Source organism: Poecilia reticulata, linkage group LG9 (genome assembly GCF_000633615.1).
Source record: "Poecilia reticulata strain Guanapo linkage group LG9, Guppy_female_1.0+MT, whole genome shotgun sequence".
In the NCBI taxonomy this organism is placed as follows: Eukaryota; Metazoa; Chordata; class Actinopteri; order Cyprinodontiformes; family Poeciliidae; genus Poecilia; species Poecilia reticulata.
In genome coordinates, this window is record NC_024339.1 from 5,163,383 (window position 1) to 5,183,959 (window position 20,577).

General features: G+C 40.0%; 1 protein-coding gene across 3 annotated transcripts in view; it reads right to left on the minus strand.

Annotated features, from left to right (window-relative positions):
* Positions 1 to 14,133: 14,133 nt before the first annotated feature.
* tet3 (tet methylcytosine dioxygenase 3) overlaps positions 14,134 to 20,577 on the minus strand; it is a 40,052-nt gene continuing 33,608 nt past the window's right edge. For all 3 annotated transcript variants that reach the window (XM_008417664.2, XM_008417665.2, XM_008417666.2), the window contains one exon: positions 14,134 to 20,425. In XM_008417664.2, the coding sequence (XP_008415886.1) occupies positions 18,492 to 20,425 (1,934 nt within the window). In that variant the 3' untranslated portion in view covers positions 14,134 to 18,491. The remainder of the gene's footprint in view (positions 20,426 to 20,577) is intronic.

Consider the following 20,577-nt stretch of genomic DNA (forward strand, 5'->3'; position numbering starts at 1 on the left):
GTGTGGCTCCAAATCCAGGCCTCCATTGGTTAATAAATTTGATTTCCATTGATGATTTTTGTGTGATTTTGTTGTCAGCACATTCAACTTTGTATAGAACAAAGTATTCAATGAGAATATTTCATTCATTCAGATCTAGGATGTTTTATTTGAGTGTTCCCTTTATTTTTTTTGAGCAGTGTATTTCCCACCAATGACAAAAAAAGTACTATTCTGTAAAGTTCACCAACTGCACAATTTTTAAGTAGTAAGTAGTGTAAGATATTTCAAAAGAGCAGAAGAAATGCAATCTTTTTTGAACAATAACAATATTTGTTGTTAATCTGTTGCTAAGAGATGATTGTGTTTTCTAGTAACCAAGTGCCACGAAGCAAACGTCTGATTTTTACTTCTGCAACATTAAACAATTGTAAATTTTGTAAATTTCTTGATTCTAAGCAGATAAACAGTATTTCAAAATAGCTGATGTTTTATATACAATAGTTAATTTTGTTGCTAAAAGATGAGCGTTTTTTTTTTGTTTTTTTTTTGGTAGCAAACTGCCACAAGGTGTAAATCAGATTTTTACTTTTGTGACGAATGTCTGTTTTATCATATATTTACCACTAATGACAAAAAAGTACTATTCTGCAGAGTTCACCAACTGCACAATTTTTGTTAAGTAGTAAGTAGTGTAAGATATTAAAAAAGAGCAGAAATGTAATGTTTTTTGAACTATAACAATATTTGTTGTTAATCTGTTGCTAAGATTACTGTGTTTTCTGGCAATCAAGTGCCACAAAGCAAACGTCTGATTTCTACTTCTGTAACATTAAACAATTGTAAGTTTCTTGTTTCTAAGCAGATAAACAGTATTTGAAAATAGCTTATGTTTTATAAACAATAATTAATTTGGTGCTAAAAAGTGAGCAGTTTCTTTTTTGGTAACTAACTGCCATGAAGTGTAAATCAGATTTTTACTTTTGTGACGAATGTCTGTTTTATAATATATTTACCACTAATGACAAAAAAAATTACTATTATGTAAAGTTAAAAAAAACTGCGCAATTTTTGTTAAGTAGTAAAAAGAGCATAAGAAATCTGTTTTTTTTTTTAACTGCAACAATATTTGTTGTTAATCTGTTGCTAAGAGATGACTGTGTTTTCTGGTAACCTAGTGCCACGAAGTAAACATCTGATTTTTACTTTTGCAAGAGTTACCAACTGTAAATTTCTTGTGTCTAAGCAGATAAGTAGCATTTCAGAAGAGCTTTTGTTTTATAAACAACAGTATTACTTCTTTGGTGTTAATAGATGAGCGTTTTTTTTTTGTAACGAACTGCCACGAAGTATAAATCTGATTTTTACTTTTGCATTGAATGTCTGTTTTAATATATTTGCATAACAACAAAATAATAACAAAAAAAAATTGCATAATAACAAAAACAAATTACTTTTCTGCAAAATTCACCAGCTGCACAATTCTTGTTATGTAGTAAGTAGTGTGAGATAAGTAGTATTTCAAAAGAGCAGAAGAAATCTTATGGTTTTTTTTTAACTCCAACAATATTTGTTGATAATCTGTTGCTAAGAGATGACCACGTTTTCTGGTAACCAAGTGCCACAAAGCGAACATCTGATTTTTACTTCTGTAACATTAAACAATTGTAATTTCTTGTTTCTAAGCAGATAAACTGTATTTCAAAATAGCTTATGTTTTATAAACAATAATTAATTTAATGCTAAGAGATGAGCCTGTTATTTTCTTTTTGGTTTCTTTTTTATTTATTTATTTATTTTTTTTGCTAACGAACTGCCAAAGTGTAAATCAGATTTTTACTTTTGTGACGAATGTCTGTTTTATAATATATTTACCACTAATGGCAAAAAAAATCACTATTCTGTAAACTTCACCAACTGCACAATTTTTTTTAAGTACTAAGTAGTGTAAGATATTTCAAAAGAGCATGAAGAAATGTAATGTTTTTTGAACAATAACAATATTTGTTGTTAATCTGTTGCCAAGAGCTGAACGCGTTTTCTGATAACCAAGTGCCACAAAGTAAATGTCTTTATTTTCTTTTGCAAAAGTAAAAATCAGAAGGCAATGCATTAACATTAGCAGTAGATAATGCCCATATTAGCAGTAGCCTTTTCCCTAAAATAAGCTTTTTAGCTTTTTTGTGTCTTTGTTTCCTTCTTTCTTTCCTTTTCTTTCTCTTTTTTATTAACCACGTTTACCACAATGAATGGAGGAAGTCAATAGCTGTGTCCAAATGGGGTCCTTCGAAGATCGTGAATACCACCAACTGTCCCCGCCCCCACCTCAGCGTAACTCATGTTGCCTAGCAACCGTGACAGCGTGAAGCAGAGAGGGAAGAAGAAAAAAACAATGCAGCCAAAGTTTGTTTTTTAGTCATGTATTACTCTTGATTTTTGTATTATTCTTCGCCTTTTGTAGTAAAGGATGTTTCATAGAAGAAAAAAAAATCTGTTAGTTTGATGCTAAAATATTCAAACATGTATTGCACTTTTCTATAAGGAATAAAGCAAATTACACATTTTCAAATAATACTCTCCAGATCTAAGATAAGCCATTACAGTTAAATAAAAGTATTATGTTAAAGGCTTAACTTTAATCAATCAAACCAATTTGTCCGGGAATAAATTAAATATTTTAATAAACCAAACATTTTGCAACTAGATATTACTTGTCTGAATAATATCTAGTGGTGTTTAACTTCCACTCATTGGGGAAAGCTAGAGGGAGTTTATGTAACAATGTGCCGGGAGTTTGGTCCCAGTATACTGAACCTGAAGCGCTCGGCCAACTGACTGTTGGCGAGGGGAGCTGGCTGTTAACGCAGCGGAAGAGGATATCTCCGAAAATGTCAGAGCAATATTTCAGTTAGGTGATGAACAAGCAAATATTTGAGACTTACTATGTTACATTCTCACCTAAAAATGTTGTAAAAAATCATGTTGTGTCTCTTAAAGTGCAACAATAACCTGGTTTGGACCTGCAATGAATTTTGGAATATGGTGGGCCGTGAAGGATACACCGGACCCATCCTTCAAATCTGGGGAAAAGAATGACGTATTTGAAGGAGTCTTCAAATTCAGACTGGCCTTGTTGCCACACTATGATGTAATTGGCCTACAAATCCATCCTTCGAAGGATGCAGACAGCACTAATGTAAGACAACATGCTAGTTATAGCCCACATGCCACTGGTAACATTTAGGCTAACATTAGCATTTTGGCTAATTTTATCCTACACACTACTTTTAACATAGTTAATGGAGTAAGACCATGTTACTCAACCTGCTTGTGATTCTCCACATGCTATTGAGTACATTGTAGCTTACTTCAGCATTGATGCTAACCTTTAAACCAAACCAAACCAACTTTATTATAAAGCACTTTAAAACAAAAACAGCTGATACAAAGTGCTGTACATTAAAACACAACATAACACTTCTAAGATGGTATCTATTTTTTATAACTGACTAACTTTCTTAAAAATCCTTAACTCAAAATGTACGTGCTTTGTTATATATTTCTTTCATTTAACTCCAGGGCATTTCAGTATCCTCTATAGATTATTAACTTAATTTCATAGATTGGAGATGCGACACGTTGTTCAATGAACCACGGTCACAGAAAATGTGAAATAAGGAGAAGTGTTTTACATTCAGTAACTGCAAACTGCATGATGACCTGAGTAAAAATGTTCAGAAACTATACAAAGCCGGCAGCTTCTTTCACAAACACTTTGAGTTCAGACTCCGATGTCTTTTTTTCCTGTCAGAGAGGAGAGTCACTGCGAAGGCAAACTACCATTGTTACGTCTTTCAGCCAAAGTAGTTCAACCATTTAATAGCCGTCCTTTGTAAACTATACCTGACTGCACTTGTTGAGAGCGAATTGTGGTGGAATCATGTAATCTGTATGACTAGCAGACCAGAAAGTTTACAAAAATAAAACCACACACCAAGACTATATGTAACCGTTTCACACTCGGCAGAACTTGTGGTTTGTTGACATCAACACACAACGGACGAGTCAGACTAAAGTGCGTATAGAGGGGTCAGATCAGTGCCCTTCAGTCACAATGGTTCTGTTTATAATATAGCAATTTGCAAATTGCTATATTTGCAATTTGCAAATTGATGTAGTGTGGGCATGATTGACAGCACTAAGGCCCGCCTCCTTGCTCTTACTGGTTATTTCCAGTTTGCACTGGGAGAAGGCAGAGAAGCTTAATTTCTTTCATAAATTATCTGTCACAATAGTGACAGTTTCAACAAATATGTAAAAAAATATATCTATTTTTATAAAAGTTACATACTTCACACAACTCACAAGGCATAAAACTTTGTAGCACAATATAATGTGACCAAGGCAACACCACTGCTCTTTAGATTCCTTCGGATATCGGAAGCAATGATCCATTTATATCATAAACACTAAAATCACAAAGTACTTCACAATGACAGAAACGCACAAAAACATTTTAAAAATTGTGGCAGTTTAGTTAAAAGCCTGTCGGTGTAAGTCAGTGGAGTTCATGCAGGGACAGGGGCAGATGGTTCCAGAGTCTCAGGGTCACCACCAGTTTTAAAATGACCTCTGCTCTGATTATCTTAAAGTCCAAAAGGAACAGTAAGGCTCACACAAATTCTGAATATATTCAGGAGCTCTGCCACAAAGTACCCTGAACGTGACGACCAATATTTTTTAAAAACTGTATAACATATAATATGCAGGGAGCCAGAGCAACGTCAGTCCAGAACAGGACTGACGTGTCTTCTTCTGTTTGTCCTCATTAACACACTTGCTGATGCATTCTATACAGTCTGAAGAGAATTTAAATTTGATTCGTCAACACAAGTAAAAATACTATTACAACAGTTCAAATGAGACAAAAGCGTGAAATACCATCTTGATTGTACTATTGCCTCTTACTCTGTAACATAAACAGAAATCAGACTGGTAGAGGAATAGAGTTTAAGAATTTGATTCCCCACCTCCTCCCGATAGTTTCTGTTTCTGGACCCAAAGTTTCCCAATCATATGCGGACAAATGAGCCTAGACTTTTGACCTCAACAAACTTTTACAAACATAACCACCAAAACAGTACACACTAATACACTCCTCCACCCCCGTCTAACATTCGTAGTCAGTCTGCAGCCATTAAGGAATAGGCAGCAACAAAAACTGGAAAAAGTCAGCAGGCCCAGAAAGTGTCAGCACCTGATCCTGAAACCAGGGGCGATGTGGGAATCTACCATGTATTTTCAATCTGAACCAAAGTTTTAACCCTTGTGTTTACAAATGGGGTTCAAGCGACCCCACACCCGTATCACTTGTATCATTTGCCTCAGTCCTCGTACGTTTGCCTCAGTCCTCGTACGTTTGCCTCAGTCCTCGTACGTTTGCCTCAGTCCTCGCACGCACAAGGGTTAAAAGGATTCAGTTGTATCGAAGGCGTTGTGCCTCGTCGTTCCCAAATAATTGAGTTGAAGACACCATTGTTCACCCGGTTCATCGACCATGCTTGTGTCCGACCTACGAGGACGAGAGGATTGCGTTCTTTGACTCATAAAAATGATCAAAAATGGATCAGAGGTGCTCCAAAACTTCCATAAGATGCAGATGGAAGTGTTCAGTGTTTCTCAGAGGGTGGTCTGCAGCACAGCAGGGCTTTCCTCTCTCAACCTTCCTCTAAAGCCCTACACCTAGTCTACAAAATTAGGTGTAGGGCCTAATTAATCTGCCTCCCAGGGCTGACGAAACAAAATTACATCATATTTTTCACAGCTCTTGCAGTTTGTTCCCGATCCATTTTACTGGGTAAAATTTGTTTATGACGTCAGAGAAATAAGAAAGTGGTGTGCTCTGACGGAGGAGATCTAGAAGTCCTCCATATTGAATTCCAACTTGAAGATCGAATTTTTGTTTTCTGAAAGATAAGATTGCAGCTTGTATCATGATTCCATCCAAGAAAATCAGTCTAAAAAGATCATTAAAATTGATATTCACACCAACTTCTGATTAGAGGTTGCGTTCCCATTGACCAATAAAATTATGCAAATTATGATTAAGAAAATATATTAGTTCAATGGAAAAATGCACATTTTGAAAAAACTTGTTTGTTTTCTTTTACAAAAAGTTTTCCCATTGTGATGAGGCAGTTTTTTTCTGCATCGCAATAGATATATTCAGTAAAGCCACAATGGAAACACTGTTTTTCCGCATCGAGTCACATGATCAACAGCCGGATGTTACTACTGGCAGAAATAACAACGAAGACGACAGGAAGTGGCAGGAAGAAGATGTTTTCTGATGACCTGTCTCGTGAACAAACTTCATTCTAATTTCATTTCTTATTTAATAAAACTGTCGCAACTGAAATTTTTCAACATTAGTGGAATGTCGATAAAGTTTGCCGCACATTTGTAATGGAATCTAAGCTCTTGTATTTTATTGTTGACGACGTGGACAAAAACATTGGACTCTGAGTCTCTACCACACAGAGAAAACTGGTTCTGGGATCCCAGAGAATGTTTGTTAAAACGCTAAAACAATTTCTAACTCTTGAATGTTTAAACAAAACAGGAGTCCATTCCTGCAGAAGTTTATTTAATTCCTGTAGGTGACAGAGGAGAGACTGCAGGTTGAGATAAATAGGTCGGTGGCTGCGATCCAAAAACTCGCTAAAGGAAGAAGCTCTGTAGGTGATTCATTAATATTGTCCTGACCTACAAACACATTGCACAGCCAGTTCCGTCCGATTTTTCACTGTTACACAGACCTGTACTCTGTTAACAACCTCCGGGTGGAGGTGACAGTGAGGGAGGCGACACAAAACATTTGTTTCCCAGGGGTTTTACCCGCAACTTTTTTTCTTTCTTTTTTTTATATCAGGATGCATTCGACTCGGTAGACTGCAAGAACTGTCTCTAAAATTATTTACAGTTTCACCTTAATGATGCACTGGTGTTTTTTTCCCCCTCCAAGCTGAGTTCATGACAACAGTTGAGCTCCTGTGGATGGAACCGGGGACGAAGCGCTGAGGCGTCGCTAACCGACGTGCGGCTGAGTCTGATGATCCGCAGTCATTCATTATGGATTTCTGACATCATTTTATGAGCACCGCTTTGTTTTTCACTGGTGAATTTAATTAACAGAAAACAGCGTTACAGCTGTATATTTATTGTAAATACTTTTTTTTTTTTTACGTTTCCACAAATATCTCATATTTCAGAACAAAATGTATCCATCCTCTTTTTGCAAAAATGTTATCTTTTTCTTTATCTTAAAATCCTAAAAAATAGTACTGAAACTGTAGTTTGAAAAATGACAACTCGTGTAGACATTTCTCAAAACGTTTCACTTGTACTTTTTCCAAGAGGTCATGTAACGCTTGCAGCTTTACTGGTTTAGAGCTGGACTCTTTGGATCTGTTTGTCTTTCCCATTAACTGAGTAATAATTGTATATTTCTTCATACTACAAGAAATCTGTTCCATTGACAGATTATTTCACGTATAGCGATGTGTGTGACGAGGTTTTCCTCCAGTCGTGATGAGTCGGATCCTTTTCCTCTCATCTGTGCTCGGCTCTTTCCAGGAATTTGACTCAATCCGATTTTCTGTAGAAATCGTCCGTCAAACGCTTCAAATTCACCGGTTTCCTCTCTTGCTTTTCCATTGTCACACCTTGTTGATATGAATATTGTTCATCATTATCATCATCATCATTATTATGATTAAAATGTCTATGATCAGGTTGTGCGCTGGGGCATGATGCTGCCACCCCTGCATCCTGCCTATTATTAAACAGCAAATTTCAAAATTACAGTTTCCTTCCAGCGTTTTAGTTTGGTCAGTCAGTTTCAGAGGGGTCAGCAGTTAGAGCTCCCTCTAACTGCTGACAGGAGACTTTCTGCTGTTATATTTCACACTGTGGGAAAAAAAGATTCTCTTGTTTTAACATGAACATTTTCAAACTTTACTTGACAAACACAAGTTTTTCATTCAGCCAGTCAGGACAATGGAGTCCAGATGTTTTGTGCAGTGGCTTGAAGTCACCAGGTTGAAAGCAGACAGAGGACATGTTGTTGTTTTTTTCATTTGAAAATGCTAAATGATTTCATTTTAAATGATTTTTGTTTTTTTTCTGTCTCTACCACTGTGTTAAAAAGTTGCTTCATAAATCTCCTTGTATATCCAAGATTATTTATTGAACTCTTCAATAAAGTGGAATATTTCTGAAAAGCCATTTTATTTTAGGAACTTTATCACTACGTGAAACATTGTAAGCTTACACACACAGATTGATGCTTTCTGGCTTTTATTTCTGTACATCCTGATGATTTTCCACCTGCACGTAATGACAACCTGTCATTAAAAGTGAGTATATAACACCAGACAGAAATAAACAACTATTTTTAGGAACAGAAATGTGAGCTTAATGAAACAAATGAAGTTTTTAAAAGGTCTGATCATCTGAGCTCATATTCAAATTTACTTAATATGACTGGAGTTTATGACTTTTTCACTCATACTGCCATGTAACAAGCAAACTTACATATAGTGAAACTTGGTGGTGGCAGCATTATGCTGCGTCGGTCTCCTGAAGGCTGAGAAACATAAAACAAACAAATAAAACATTCCTCTCAGATTTTATCTAAGAATTTAAATAACCGGTACAAAGCCATACAAATGCAAGACACACTTTTCAGATTTTTACCTGTTAAATAAAAGGTCACTTGTTTTCTGTTTCTGCTCTTCCCTGTGTTGGTTTGTTACCAGAAATTCACACAAACTACATGACGTCTTATAAAACAAAATATCTATGAAGAAAATAAGAATAAAAAAAAACTTTTCCCATGAATCAGAGGGTCTGGAGGCCTTCCAGAGCTGCTGCACGGCATGTGAAGAGGCCTGAGAGAGAAACGAGCAAGAAAAAAAAATCTGCAGCAGAAAATCTCACTAAGTAGAAATGAAAGGGATGAATAATTTTGTCAATTAACGCTGAATAAACCTCCGCTGTTCAAATATTTGCATTTATATATATGTTGTACACATAACAGCATATATATAAGAAATGGTCTATAAGATCATCTCTACAGTGCTGCTGAAATAAAAAGGCTCTGGTGATGTGATATTCTCCAGCATGTGAAAAAAAAGAAAAAAACACATTAAAACCAGATAAGAGGATTCTCACTGACAAAACTAGTGATCAGGTCAGTGGGTGGATTTTAGATGCTGCTGCAGGCATTTCCTCCCCCTGGACTATTTTCTCTCCATTCAAGGCTAAGTCAGATCCATTTCAGTTCGGGTGACACAAAAAGCTTTTGAGGCGAAGCTGTGAATGTAGGGAGCTGGGGGGAGGATACTCCGTCAGCTAAACTTGCTTCACCTCAGAACCCCCAGCCCCCACCCCCCGCCCCCCAAACAAACAGCTTTTCCTGTCTTCCTCCTAGTACTGCTGCATTAATTTAGTCACTCAATATGAAAACCAAATAAACATCATCATACTCTGTCGCTGTGTACGTAGGTTTGGAATATACGTAGCTTGTATGAAGAGAAGAGTGCTTTTTGCAAATATTGTGGGACATTTTACCAGCAGAACGAGTCAGATTTGTGGCATGTTTCCATGTGGACGTTTAAAACAAGTGTAAGGGTTCAAAAAACATGGAAAAGTTTGACTTTTGATCCCCGTGAGGCTTTCACACACTGGATGGGAAGGAAACTATGTTACCAAGAGAATTTCCATCGTCTCCATTTTGAGAAAAAAGAGCTTTGATAAAATCCTAATCTCAATCCATAAAGGCTGAAAATCACGTCGGTCTTCCCTTTGTAGCTACAACAGCTCCAACTCTTTATTGAGGCGCCTATAACTGTCATGTCGGATTCTAATTTTCTTGCCCACATGCAGAACACAACTGAGAACACCGGGAATATTTTGAGTGGTTTATTGTAAGGAAAACAGAACAGGGAGATGACAGGTATTAATTAGATCCAGGATCTCGTCACTCGGCCCACGTCAGCTTTGTGGTTTGGAGCGGGTCCGAGCCAGGAGGGGGGAAAAGGACGTCTGGGAAGTCCAGGGTAGATGGAAGGGAGTGGAAGGCTGGAGAGGCTGCGTCGGAGGGCGGACTGGTAAGTGGGGAGTTCCACTGCTGGGCGCACCGGCAATTTTCTAGATGTGGTCAGAACAGAGGTGAAAACTCTGCGGCCTGAAGTACTGAACATAGGTGACACACAGTGACTCCCTCCTAATATAGGAGCTGAGGAGATTGGCATCAGGTGCGTCGGAACCGGAGCTGTAGGCCAACCCTCCAGGCAAAACCCTCAGGACGCTCTCTGGTGGACAAAAGGGGAGAACGCACACCCACCATCCCACAACCCTGAATCCCAACAATAACAAAGTTTTATAAGAATTTCAGAGCATTTTTTTCAGGAGAGCATGTCTGAGGTCAGACACTGACGTTGGGTGAGAACCTCTGAATAATCCCAAGAGTTGAGGGGTCAAGAGTGCAACCCACTCGGTTTCCTCCACATCAGATTCTGTTATCCATATGTAGAGATCTTCCTTTGTCTGATTGAGCACAACTGAAGTATAGCCGTCTTTAACATGCTAATTTCAGTTGATTCATTAAATAATAGCAATGTTGATCGCATTCTTTTTTGTTTGTTTTTTGTTTTGTTTGTTTTTTAATTACTAAAGTCCCAAACGGGAACCTTTGAAATTAGCATGTTTCTGTTTCCAGGTTGGTAAATCTGATGTGGATGAAGCGATGGACGACACAGCCGTTTCTCTCAACCTCCGGTGGACCAACGTCTTGTGGCCAACATTTTTGTAGATGTTGGCCACAAGACGTCATGTATTTTGTCTGGATTTCCTGCTTCAGAAAACAGATTACAATCTGATTGGACGCCGGAGACGACTATTGTTACGTTCAAGTTGTGCTAAAATGAGCTAGCCTAGAAGAAGCTATTCAAGCCTCAATTAGCATATCAATGCTAAACATGTAGCAGCATCACAGACGTCCCCAATGCTAATGCCGGCGTCCACAATCCACATTTCTAAAGGATTTTTTTTTTCATAAAAGTTACACAAAGGATCAGAGGAACTAAGTATGTAATGCAACTTCCTGTCGCCCAACTTTGAGAAGACGCCACCAAACACAAACAGACAAACACAAATCTGTAAGAGGGCAAAAACCTTTTTCTAAGCGCTCTGAGCCGAACTGAAATGAGTTTGAACTGAACTTTTTTTCTGTATCACGCACCGGGATGACTCCGGCTGTGAACTGCTGCAGTTTACATGGACAGCACTGAATTGAAATCGATTGTTGGCGGCGCAAAGCTAAATGTTTATGACATGTAAACAAACTCTGTTTACTGAAATAGTGAACCTTGACGCACGTCGAGGTTCACTCGCTCAGTCAGAGAAACCTCGTGCAGTTGTTGAAGAAACTTTTCTAGGACAGAGCTTCGTGTTATTTCCTCGTCAGTAAAGCTGAAAAATGTATCGTTGGACAATTTCTCACGGCCGATGGAGCCGCGCTGAACATTTGCCAAGAAGGAGAGGCTTTCTGACCGTACGGTTGCATAACAATGATCTTTTGTCAGTCAAGCTAATCTGCATCCGGCTCCACAACCCACTACTTTAACCTTCAGCTTTATCTGCTTTCATCTATTCAAATCCAAGATGCAGGCAAATACACAAAGTACTCCATGCATTTAAGAAAGCCTCGGGCTACAATCACAGATGGAGTTGGTTTCTAACAACACCACTGCAGAAGAGCGAAAAAAGGTTGATGACCCCAGATCATGGTCTGACCTGACATTCAGTCAGTGTTAATCCTGAAAAAAATTTTAAAAAATAAAAATTGGACACCGAGACTTAAAGGAACTGCTGCCAAACCTTAAACAAGAAAGAATGCTGCGGTTATGCAGAAATACTTGGGGAATAAGGTATTTCACCTTCTATCCTTTCTAAGATACATGTGCTTTGATATTTTCTGCAACCAGATAGTTGAGTAGCTCCTATCAAACTCAGAATATTTTTTAACCATCAAACTAGATAAAGTTGTTTTTTTTTAACTCAATTTTTTTCATGTGTTTTGCTGAAAGAGAGAGTCTGAGGAGATTCTGAAGACTCAGGACATGGCAACCCAAATATCAGCCCAGAAGAAAAAAGTCCTTCATCTGAGAATGTCTGTGTTTCAAAGCAGCGCTCACATGGATTTTTTTGTTTTGTTTTGTTTTTTTAACGACCAAAAAGACATCTTTTAGAATTTGTGCAACACATTATGTCGCTCGCTTGCCTGAGTGTGATAATGGATTTATAAGAAAAGTTGACTTGGTCCTTGTGTTTACTGAAGAGGCTCATTCACAGATCAGACCTTGAGCCTCGTTAAAAGCTGGCGTTTGGTTCTGAAAAACCTGTTTGTTCCAATGCCATGAAAGGAAGAGAAACGAAAAGGCATCAACCTTCCCCTTTCCACTGTCTCCCAGACCTCCACGGGTTTCCTTCATATATATTTCCTTTGTTGCGTTTTTTCCTCGCTCTTCTTCAATGTAACAGTAAAGTTTTTTCCTAAAACGTGCAATAATTGGTTAATTATTCCAAGTATTTGATACATTGGTTTAACAGAAGTTAACACAGTGCCGTCTATGGAAACGTTCCTGTAAGTTTCTTTTGACCAGGTTTGCTCTAAGGCACAACTTTTGATCCTCTCCTCCATACAGACCTTCAGCAGACCTCTCAGGTTTTGGGGTTGTTGCTAGGCTGTTGCTAGGATGTTCTATTGTGTTCATTGAAACGTTTGTATAGAGCCACTTAGTTGTTGTGTTTTGGCCCGTAGTTATGCTAGAAGATCCAGCCTTGACCCATCTGAGGGATGGCTGTGTTGCCAAAAATCTTGAGAGAATCTTGTGCTACTGGGATTGTTCTTCTTCTTCTTGTTCTTCTTCTTCTTCAAATTATGTCAAAAGTTCTGTTTTGGTCTCATCTGACCACATGACCTTCTCTCATCCAGATGGTCATTGGCAAACATCCTGCAGGCCTGGAAATGTAATGACTTGAGCAAAGGGATGTTGGGTGTTACTATGGTAACCCTTGAGCCTGTGATCCCAGCTCTCTTCAGGTCATTGACCAGAGTCATCCTGTGGAGTGTTGGGTTGATCATCATCGTCATCATCAAGGTGAGATCTAAGACGGCGCTCCAGTCTGAGGGAGATCAGGCGTTTTTTTTTCTGTTTTATGATAGTTATGTTGTGGTCAGGTGTCTTTTGAGCAGGTAACAGGTTCAAACTAGTGCAATTAATACAAGTAATGACTGGTACGGTAGGAAGATTTCTTAAAGAGGAACAGATTTCTTCCTGGTTGGGAGGTGATCAAATATTTATTTCATGAAATAAAATGCAGATTATTTAAAAATCATAGTGTGTTTTTCTGTTTGTTTTGTTAGATATTCTGGTTGAGGTTCATCTATGATGGAAATTCCTCTCTGTTCTTTATTAGTGGGAAAAAAATTGAAAAGTTGGCACTGTATCAAATAGTTATTTTCCCCATTGTATATTTATTTCTCTTTGCTGAACTGGTTTGTAATACTTTGGAATGGTTTTACTATTAAATCCTATTTTTTGTTAGATTTTTTTTAATGAGATATATCAGACATCTAATTACTGAGCATTCTTTGTCACTAAACCATCCCATCTTGTTCTTTTGGATCACTAAAAATGTATTTAAATTCATATGACATTAATGTGTTTGTTTACATATTTTCTTTGTCAAGTCAGGATTAGTAGAGCTAAATATGCTTCCAAACTATTTGATATTTGGCAAAGCTTTTGTGTTGTGCTATCTTATTTTTTTGTTGTCTTGGTGTCTCCTTTGTTTTCAATAATAAAAAAAGCACTTGTCTAAAACTAGATCCTTATGTTGCTTCCACCCTGTGGTTATTCATCAGAGTGCAGGAACCAAATCGGTGACGTGATGCATGTTTGGCTAAAGCCGGAGCTAAACGCCCGGCTCCTCATTGCTAACCATCCCGGCGCTGTGATGCTCCAATTAAAACAGGAATCGGTTCCAGAATGAATAAGAAATGAAGCAAAAAAAACCAAAAAAACATTTCACTTTAATATTTTTTATTTATCGCGCAACATAAAACAATATTGTGGGGTTTTTAACCACATACACTATGTATTCACATGATACACCATACAGCTACAAAGAGAGGGAGAGAGAGAGACTGAACAAAAACACTTCTTCTTTTTTTTACATACTGCATCATTGACATAAAAATAAAGAACCAAGAACAATCCTACAAATCAAAAAAGGAATGTAGCTGCCACTTGTGTAGGTTCATTTTCATCTTTTCATATGGGCCAGGGTTCAAGTCTCTGTTCCTACTTTGGAGAGTCTTCAGTAAATCAGGTGTTTATAATTTTTCAAAGTCGGGCCATAGATAATGAGATGCATTTTTTTTTTTTATCTATATTTGTGTGGTTCAGAACATCAAACTATACAAGGTTTAGAAGTAAAAGATGGGCGTGAGTAAAAAGGAAGTGCATGACTAGGGAGTAAAAGAGGGAAGCAGTACACAATTCTGGGATTGTTCAAATACCTTAGCATTCATCTAACATGTACATTTACAACATCCTCAAAAAAGATTATTCTAAAAGCCTTTGGTACTCGCTGTACCAAATATAAATCCCCAGATAACAGTCCTTATATATTCTGATTCTACTTCTCATCCTAGTTTTACCAGCTTAAAGTATATTTATGGAATGAGTATTAATAAAGGAAGTGATCTGCTGTCGGAGAGCCCCTCGAGCCCGGCAGAGAGAGATGTAAAAAACGTGTAGCGTTGTAACAAGACTTATTCATAAAGTCAGCACCAGGGGGCAGCTTCGCGCACTTCGAAACTGCTTGGATTAAAAATACAGTTTTATTGACATTCGAGGAGCTCGGAAAACAAATATTCATTTTGCATTTTTTTCCTATGATTTTTTTTTTTTTACACAGTGAATTTTTAATGTGTTAACATTGTAGCACCGCCTGTCTGACCTGCCCCTACACCCACCCCTGCTTTTTATTCCCCTCCCCCCCCAACAACATCTCAGAGAACCCCCCAAACAGAACATTTAGAGATTTACAAAGTCAGATGAGAAATGTTGGACACAACATCCTCAGCACCATTAAGAATGTATAACTGTGGGTTATGTAATATGAATATCAAAAGGTAAAACAAGCTGCACCAGTAGAACTCCTGCTAGCATCATGCTAACTCTGCCGTCTGGATCCTTAAATAGTAAACGATACAATAAGGAGTTAGTTAGCGACACGTCTACACAAGCAGGGAAGCAGATGGTCTGCAACTCAAGTGGGAATGATTAGCTTTAGCTTTAGCTTATCTCACCGTCTTCCGATTTAGCCTAGCTTGACTCTAGAAGCTAAAGTAAGGCTTTCACTCGTCAATGTCGCTAATTGTCATGTGAAAATGTGGGCACAGAACTGCAACCCAGGGGTTCCAGTTTGTTGTGTATCCTCTTAGTGGAGTGACTGAGTGGAGTCGTGGGGGGAGAGGGGATGACGGGGTGGCTCCATGGTGAGTAAGCTATCCGTCACATACCACACATCAGATACCTGGGCTCATGAATGAATTCTCTAAAAGCGACAGCGCTTTTGTCGTCTACAGGCTGACATGGGGTACAGTACTTCTGAAAGCGAAAAACAGCAGTGTAACTGAGCAAAAAAGATTACACACAACACATTGAGACCAAGTGTTGCAAAGGGCTTTCTGAGACTTCAACACCCCCCGCCCCAACCCCACCCCGTCCCATGTCATCCATGGTTTTAGTTTACTATCCTCACCAGTTAAATAATCTTACCTAAATAGTTTAATATTTACATTTTTTTACCTCTCTCTTGAGAAAATGAAAACAAAACAAAAAAACAACTAAGCTTCAAGTTGTCAATAATCGGCTCTTTCTTTTGTCGTTAAAATCAAGATTAAAAGTGCTTTTATAAATCTTTTCTTCTCTATTTACAATTTGTATTAGCTATATAAAAAAGATGAAAAAGAAAATAACATCAAAGACAATCATCATCATCATCATCACAATGTAGTAATAAATAAGAGTAAAAAAAACAAAAAAACAAAAAGCAAGTTAAAATGAGTGTAGAAACCTAGAGCACACAAAGGGACATGCGGGATTTTCTGCCCTCAGTAGCAAGTCGGGATGGTTACCAGTGTCTCTACGGCGTGAGGTAGAGAGCTGGAGGCCTCGCGGGGCCCGGATCGCGGTCCTTCGCCCCGGGCCTTGACCCAAACAACCACTTCTATAGAGTTGTCAGTCGCTCGTTTTTCTCTTTTTCAACAAGCAAACTACAGGATTGTGAAAGAAGTAAAAAATAATAAGTGATTAAAGTACTGAAAATGCTCATCAATCAAGTAGTCTCTCTCTTTGGTTTTTGGGTGAAAATGTGTTCTTTCACACAACACACACCTCCTCATACACTTATAGAACACAAAGCGAGAGAGTATTTGATGTTTTGCATTTGGGCGCCTACTCCCTGAAGCTACGGTAACGTCCGATGGTTTGCCTTTTACCTCTCAGTACTGTTTTTCCTCAGTGGAAAGCGCTGCTGATGTGTTTACTAAGAGATGTCATGACTGACTGTGCTTTCTCTGCCCTGGACAGTGGGCTCTGTTACCGTCTGCCAGCATAAACACTAAAAACTCCTCAACGGGAACCTGTTCTTGAGCCCAGTGGCAAAGCTGCGACCCCCAAAAAAACCACCAATTTGATTGGCTGGCTCTGTGGTAGGAAGGCGCCTGCAGTAGCACATGCCTCGCTCTGCCCGAAAGATGACAGCACCATACAGAGGAAAGGACCGGGCCCTCTGTAGTAAATCAAGTTTAAAAGGACAGCACCAATGTATGTATAGGAGCACCAAGAGCACTGCAGTCCCAACAACATTTTCCTTCTGCTAGAGCTCAGGATGAACTTTCCAGATGCATCTCCAGACTTCAGCCTGATGAGCTGCTTTATTGAGTCTTACCAGTGGCCACCAAACGGGGAGTGAGGGCTCCCTCTGCTGGCCTTGGGTGGTTAGAGCCTGGTTTCTGAATGGTTCTCAAGTGCTTGTTTGAACAGGCAGTCACTGCTGCCCTCTAGAGTTCACTCTGGAAAGTTTTCATTGATAATAAACAGATGTAGGAAGATAAAGAGCAAAACCCATGTGGAAATTGCAGATCTGACTCGAAGAGCATTTGCAAGTTGTTTTCTTTTTTACTTCTGTGAAGAAATAAAGTGATAACTCAGTTTTAAGAGTAGGAAATTATGTCAAGCAAAAAGCATTGTCATTAAACGTGCCTTCTGCGCGACATAATTATCGCCCAAGGGTCTTTTAAGACAATGAAAGCCTCTATTTTGGTGCCCCATCTGTGTCCAAATAACAATAGTTACCCCTCCCACCCCCTTGCAAACACTACTCGAGCCACTTTTGAGCACCAAAATACAGCATCAAGTGCCACGAAAAAAAGCTGATGGAAAACCGATCGGAAAGAGAAGCTGAGCACCAGTCGAAAGTTGGAGGAGTGCAGATAAGCAGGAGGAGCGCATCACTTAGCCGCAGACAGCCAGCCACAGAGTTTTTCACCATGCTCTTGTTTCAAATGGATTATTTTCATGATTGGTTTCATTGTTCATGTTTGTCTTATTTCTGAAATGTTTCATTAACCATTAGAAGAAGAGACTAAGCTAACTCTCTCCATGAAACCTCTTAGGATTCAAAGATTATTCTTGGACTTTTCGTTGAGGTATAATTTTCTGATAAAAATCTTAGATCAAATCTACTTTTTTTTGCATGGAACCATGATTAACATTTCTGTTACTTTTCTGTCTGACTGGTCAGATTACTGCTCCTCCTGCAAATAGAGTTAACACGGAGAAAGGAAATCAAACAGAAAAAGGGAGTACAGTTTTTCCATACTTGGAAAAAGCAACGGTCTGAGTGACTCAGACTGATTGATTAAAAAATAAATTTTAAAAACAACAAAAAAACAACTATCCCATTAATAATAACATTAATGAAAACAGCAATAATAAAAAAAAACAAGTGTTCATTATAATAATACCTGTAATAACATCATTGACAGTAACAATAGCAATCATAATAATAGCAATAATTAGAATCATTAAAATTTTATAAACAAGAAAAAGCAATGGAGTTCCTCTCCGGAAACAAGAGAGGAAGAGCACCACAGGCAGTGTGTCTGCAGCCCAAACCACTGCCTGACATGAGGTAAAAAACAATAAAAATGTCCCCCACTCCCCTTCCTCCCTACAGACTATGGAGGAGGCTGGATGGAGAGATGCTAGACTGTGAAACAGCAAAGAGACATTTCTCCTGCTCATTGCCTTCTCTACTTGTCCACTGCACCACTTTGGTGCTTTCAGTCTTTCTGTGTCTGTCTGGCCTCAGACAAAGTGGCTGTAGGGCCCAGTGACGCGAGTGAAGGCATAGGGAGACACAGTAACCATAGAGGTGGTGTAGAATGTGTGAGATAACCGTGTCACTGGCCCGTCTTTCTTGTCTTTCGACTGTCCAGGTCCTGGACTGGCGCCTGTTAACAAAGATCCCCACTTGCGTTTCTTGCCGAGTGCCTTGATGTCTTCCTGGGAGAGGCCAAGGAGAGCTGCTTCCTGCTGCCTCTGCAGTGCTCGCTCTGCCAGCAGCTTCATTTTGGCCTCCCACAGAGCCAGGCCATGCATCGGCTGATTGAGGTTCTTGTGCTGGTAGAAGACCAGGGAGATGCGGGTGGGATGAGAACGATCGGGCTTCTTAAGCGGAGTGGTGGCGTGTAGTTCCCGCCGGGCGCATTCGATCAGGACTGAGCCGTGAGCTGGCGCTACTGCTACGCCTCCAATTGCAGGATCCAAGAAGTTGTGTTCGCTGTCAGACCACACCTCGTCTTCTTCACGATGCTTGAAACTTTCAACATCGCTTTCGGCTCGGCAGGGATCGCAAAGGACCTGATCGGACTGTTGCAGCGCATCAGGAAACAGGCGACCCTCGGGAGCGGGGGACGGGGTGCTGCCTGCCAGAGAACCTCCACAAGACTTCCAGGCCTTTTCTTGGATCCCGAGGGGAGTGGAACACCGGTTCTCCCCAGTCTTGGACCAGATCTTGTCGGGATAGGCTCCTGCAGGATTGCTGTGCTTCAAACCAGGGCTATATGCAGCAGGACTGAAGCCCCAAGGATTTGGCTGGGGGCTAGGAGCAGGACTTGCCCAGTGCCTGGGGGTAAGTTGTCCTGGAGTCAGTGGGCCTGGGGTGGCTGGGCCAGGGGTGGCTGGGCCAGGGGTGGCTGGGCCTGGAGTGGCAGGACCTGGGGTGCCAGGTCGTAGAGTGCCTAAACCTGGGGTACTTGGACCTGGGGTTCCAGGTCCAGGGGTGGGTGGACCTGGAATGCCAGTGACTGGGGTGCCTGGACGTGGAGTCCCAGGTCTTGGAGTTACTGAGCCTGAGTGAGAGGTAACAGGTTGTGGTGTACCTGGGTACGAAGCACTGTGACGTATGGCGCCTCGGTATAAGTTACCCTGGTGCCCCGTGCCAAGGTGAGGGGATGGAGGTGGAGAAGCAGGTACCTGGAGTGCTGGATTGGTGGAAGCTATTTGGGGGTTTGAACATGGATGGGAAGTCCACTGCTGAGGGTACGGAGAGGACTGGCGCTGCTGGGCATGCTGGTGAAGCTGCAGCTTGTCTGAATTTAAAGAAGAGACGTCAGAACTTTGTCTACGGTTTAGGTGGCTGTCCCAGTTATTTGAAATAATGCTCCCGTTAATCTTATACCCAGGCCACTGTGCAGGCTGAGGGGTGCTGCTTGATGTGTTTGCACAAGCCTGGCTTGGCAGTGCCCCTTCATAGACTGGTACATCCATAGGCTCTTGTTTGATGAGCGGAGTGCCTCTGTTGGATGGCTCAGAGGAGACAGAAGAAGGACGGGACAGGCTATAGTTGGCAGGCTGGGCGTAAGCGCTGTTGTTTGGTTGGTTGTGTTGCTCTGGGTGGCTGTTGGAAGGCAAGTGGCCCTGAGGGCTCTGAGCATCAGACTTTCTTTCTGCCTGGACAAACTTACTTCGACCTTCATAGGTCTTCAACTTAGGACGGAAAAGAGCATTGGGGGGGTAGTTGAAGAAGCCGTAGGGCATTGCAGGCAGACTGGGATGGTAGCCATTTACTGTGTCTGCGGCAGAGGGCTGGCCGGCTGGGGAATGGCCCCCTCTTGCATAGTAGGCAGGATTTTGATAGATGTTATTGAATGGGTCTGTTGCCTGCACAGGGTATCCATCTATTGATCCGTTAATGGGCTCCCGTTTGATGTCCGGCTTCATCTCCTGCTTTATGATTTCTGAAAAGCAGATTGCAAATACATGAAAGTCTTTCAACACCAGGATACATATTCAATTATTGCTATCCCTTTCACTCTACACTTTTGCTAATGTGTCATACTGATAGGTAATTACAAATAGGTCAAAACTTTAAGTTCACTTCAGGTCAGAT